Genomic DNA, 4,911 nt, shown 5'->3' with positions numbered 1-4,911 from the left:
GGCGAAAAAGAGCACCGTTATCTTTCTCGGTCACATCAAGATGTCAAATTGAAGATGAGAGAGTTGACTGCGAACTCTGAAGAAACATTTTATCAAATATTGTCTGGATATAAAAGTTGGTACCATCGGATGTCATCGAGTAGAGTTCGATTGATCTTTCAAGTGTTCGGTGCGGAGTGGTTTTCTGTGGTTTGCTGGAATTTGATCTTTTCATAATGAAGGTGTTTAATTCTATTCTGTGATTCTTAGAATAAATAAAAATTAACTATGATGATGTTCTTGCAGGTGTATTTCATTACATTTGCTCTAGTGGCAATAGTGGCAGCGGATGCTGAAGTGCAAGAGCCTTCCGTACATTTGCAGCCTCCGAATGACAGTCAGCAGGACTTTAACGCTCCCTGGACCGAGCAGCATACCTGGCAACCGGTCGCCGATCCAGAGCAGCCAATTAACGTAGCTCAGACTGGTACCTACGACAATCAGTATGAAGGATACAGCAAACAGTACCCGGAACAGAGCCAACAATTCCACGACCACAACAGCCTTGATAACGTTCCATCCTCGGTGGCAGTTCAGGTCAATCACCCACACTGTGCAACCTCGTTCTCCAACGTGAACCGCTTTGATACACAGTGGCCACACAGCAACTCCGTTGCTTCGCCAGCCGTCGCCATCGATTACCACACCGAACAGCCTCAGCCACCCGTGGTTGACTACAGCAACAATGTAGTCCATTCGAATTCATGGAGCGGCAACACCGACAATGCGGGCAATCATCATTATGCTGCTGTGTATCAACACCAGCAGCACCAGACTTATGGACATTCCAATGGATACGGTCAGTATGATAGTGTCAGTTTTAAGAGCCATCAACCTGTCGCCAAGTACATTGCCATCACTCCCGGTTCTGTCCATATTGCTCCACTGCCGGGTCACACCGTCTCACAGAAGGTTCTGAACCTGGACAAGGCTGGTAGCTGGTGATTTCTTATGATTCCAAAGAGGTTGTTGATTAGTTTGTAAAAAGGAAGACTGTTGAAAAAAATGCATACAAATTGTAAAGCTTGACACTGTTTAGCTACGAACAAAAAAGAATTCCTTTACTGTGTGTGATTCATTAATATCAACATCAAGGTTCAGTAAGATTTGAGGATATCCAGAATTGAGTTGTTTTCTTAAAATCATCATTCAAATGTAGCCAATGACGCTATAAATACATAGCCATAGCGGTAATTGGACAACAAACACTGCTGGTCCAAATGATCGCAGCGTGCCACGACAGTTGTGTTGATTATAGTCGTCGTATTAATCGAATCTAATAACTGTCAGCCGCGAGTGAAAAGGTGATGAAAGCGAAAGTTATTATTGCCTTTCGTACGATTGATATCAATTAGCCTTGCAAAGCAGGTACTACGCACCGGGTTGGATTTGTAGGTGCAATTCGAGTTTTTAATAAGTGGTTCTTTTAATTGGATATATACGTTTGAATACGTGCTTAGAAAGCAGGTGGCGTGCATATAAATTACGGAACCATGACGGTAGGCTGGCTTGTTGTTAGGTATTATCAGTGTGGCTAATGCTGAATGTTGACTTTCTATCACTGCAGAACACCGTTTCTAGACAGCAAATCCTTGAATGGTGGGAGAAACCAAGTGTTCTCTATGCGTAAGTAGCATTCTGTAATCTCAGCTAAACACCGATAGTAAACTATTGTCGTCTAAAATGACAGATGGGCAATCATAAATCGTATAAGGTTAACTTGTTAGTTAGGGTCTTTAAAGGTACTGTCATAGTCAAGAAACCGTGAATAGGCTAAATACACATCAGTAGGAGTTTCTTTTTCTCAAGTAAGCATAACAGTTTTGACTTTGAATTGCATAAATTACAATTAGACCAACAGTACTATTCTAATATGGAAATTTAAGTCGATTAACTACAGTGGAGCCTGTCAAATAATTAGTAATATAACTTCATAATACATAAACATTTATAAATGGTGTACCACTAAAAATAACCAATATTGTAATAAGCAACATTCCTTGAGTGGTCGTGAAAAAGTCGGTTTTGTTTTCTGTGTGCTAAAAAGAAAACAAACGCTGTCTAGTAAATTATCGAGGAATAACTTCACTCTCCGCACGGGATCAATGTTGTTTGAAATTCTAGTCGGGAATCGGTCAGTCCTACAACGCGAGTTTAAGTCATACGTCATAATGTGGAAACAGTATGGTTTCTAATCTGGTAGATCCACAACCACAAACTTGTTTCAGTTTACATCTCATTACATTTAAAATACGGAAAGTGGCATGTAAGTGGACACTATCTATACTGACTTAAAAGCTGCGTTTGATCGTGTCGATCACCTTATGTTTTTGGCTAAATTTGAACGACTTGGTGCTTCATTAAATATTGCTGTGTGGCTGAAATTTCATCTCTTGGCAGTTCGCTTTTTATCAAATTGAATCAAACATCTTCGCTAGTTTGTCTGGTGTTACTCAAGGATGTAACTATGTGGACCGCTGCTGTTTTCTCCATTTTTTAATGACATCTGCTTTGGTTTTAAATTCATTTAGGTATGTTGATAATGTGAAACTATTTCTTGTCGTACAAACTATGTTTGGACTGCATTGATATACAACGGTTGTTGGACACTTTCTTTAACTGGTGCTAGTACTATCTACTGACTATTAGTGTGTCAAAATGTTTTGTGATTTCTTTCATACGTAAGAAAAATATAATATTACTAGTAGAGCCCGAATCTTACGATCCGGAAAATATAAATGTCTGTTCAGAATTCCGAAAACTGCGTATACATTCCATTGGCTATTGTTTGCGAAGATGTTTAATCTTTGTATTAGTTCTTTGAGTTCTTATATTGCATAATATAGCTCTAAGATGTTGTACATAAAAGAGTCATAGCCAGAAACTGAAATAAATAGTTTTTATGGTCGTATTGGATTTTATTTAACTGAATAAAAACTTCTGGCTGTTTGCAACATTTATGTTTGCAACATTGATTACAGTAAAATGTTGCTTAGAAAGATCTTGATCGTTTGCGAGCATCAACTCATTTTTTAAAATTTTGCGACTTGGTCCGATCTAATTTATCAAGTATCAGCATCTTTGGCTCGAGCAGCACGTTCCTCACAATCATGTGGAAGATTTGTGCCGGTCTGATTTAACATCAACCATATGATATCGCGACAAGCAAGCAGTCGAGTCGAGCAGTTCAATCGTGCAGTAATGTCAAGCAGTCGAGTCGAGTAGTAAGTCGAACAAATGTGTCAAGCAGTCGAATCGAGCAGTTAAGTCGAGTAGTCCACTCGAGCAGTAAAATCGAGCTGTTCAGTCCAGCAGTCAAGCCGATCTGTCCAATCAAGCAGTTGAGTCGAGCAGTCAAATCGAACAGTTCAGTCGAGCAATTCAGTTAAGCAGTCCAGTCCAGCAATCAAATCGAGCAGTCTAATCGACCAGTTCAGTCGAGCAGTCTAGTCAACCAGTAGAGCAATCGAGCAGTCCAGCAGTCGACCAGTGCGGTGAGAGGTGACTGAGAATACAACCCATTGCTACGAAAGCATGACGTCCTGTCAGGGACCTGTTTTTAGTTACCGATAAGCCTCTTATGACGTCCTGTCAGAGACCTGGTTTTCGGTACAGACATAACCTCGGTACCTCTTATATAAATAGATGCGACTACACAGTATCTGGAGAAACACTTGAAAGAGTCTATGTAATCAAAGTCCTTGGAGTATAACAAAAACGTCGGCTTTAACATGAGAATAAATTTTCAGAGAATTCACTGACTTTTGCTAGCGTTCGATATACGGTTCACTTGGTCACCTTATTTTCCTTCGCTACGCCTCCCACTTGAAAGCCCTATTATTTCTCTTTACCGTGTCGTTTGTTATTTGTTTCATCGCAAATTTAGGAAATATCACATGATATAGATGTCAGGGTTTGCTAAAAATAAACTTTATTGAAACTTTGTTGCCTCTTGGTCCACGGGGCGACCAGTGTTTCGAAGTTAAAAGTGTAATTCTTATTTTTTAACCATCTGCATCCCATCTAGTATCAAAATGTACAATATTTCTCTCCTCGTGTCGTGTCAGTTAGGGCCCTGTTTCATCAAGAAATACTCCTGGTAAAACCAAAAGGAATGTGTAGTTTCCCAAGTAAAAATTTCAGGCTGGTTAAGCGCTTTTAAAGTTGATTCTAGACAAAGATTTTGTTATTCAAAATAAAAAACTTTATTCAGCTCCTAAATTTCTAAATCGGGTGATAAGCAGTTGTTCGCTCAATTTATAGCGATAATGCAAAAATCCATATGAAAAAAGTAATTTAGTACTAGGACAGTTATAATAGCGTACTAACTTAAGATTACTGCGCCTCACGCCGGAAAAGTCTTTCCGTCATCAAAAGCTTTCACAGTGGGCATTTTTGTCTCACATCCGATACAAATTGCGGTTGGCTCTTCCAATTTCATTATAGAGACCCGATTTCCGTTCCACTACTCCAAAATTTGTGGCCGGTTCACCGTCACTCACGTTTCTGAATATAACTGGAGGCTTGACTGAAGTGGACTATTCCAGACTAGAAGTCAACTGTGACAGGGACTCGAATGGCGTAAAATTGGACAAATATTGAACTGCAATGAACTGGGATTGGTAATAAAATGCCATGAACTGGGACTGGGACTGGGACTGGGACTGGGACTGGGACTGGGACTGGGACTGGGACTGGGACTGGGACTGGGACTGGGACTGGGACTGGGACTGGGACTGGGACTGGGACTGGGACTGGGACTGGGACTGGGACTGGGACTGGGACTGGGACTGGGACTGGGACTGGGACTGGGACTGGGACTGGGACTGGGACTGGGACTGGGACTGGGACTGGGACTGGGACTGGGACTGG

The 4,911-nt window shown here is 40.9% G+C and overlaps 1 protein-coding gene across 1 annotated transcript; it reads left to right on the top strand.

The window, feature by feature from the left end:
* The first annotated feature begins 267 nt into the window (after window positions 1-267).
* Window positions 268-984, top strand: LOC128740906 (uncharacterized). Its single transcript, XM_053836482.1, has one exon. It carries the CDS (start codon window positions 268-270, stop codon window positions 982-984), a length of 717 nt encoding a protein of 238 aa, XP_053692457.1.
* Window positions 985-4,911: the final 3,927 nt, after the last annotated feature.

Source organism: Sabethes cyaneus, chromosome 3 (genome assembly GCF_943734655.1).
Source record: "Sabethes cyaneus chromosome 3, idSabCyanKW18_F2, whole genome shotgun sequence".
Classification (NCBI taxonomy): Eukaryota; Metazoa; Arthropoda; class Insecta; order Diptera; family Culicidae; genus Sabethes; species Sabethes cyaneus.
This window is presented reverse-complemented; position numbering and strand designations above follow the sequence as displayed.

Coding starts and splice junctions, on each gene's coding strand:
- LOC128740906 (XM_053836482.1), top strand. CDS start 268: ATGATGATGTTCTTGCAGGTGTATTTCATTACATTTGCTCTAGTGGCA.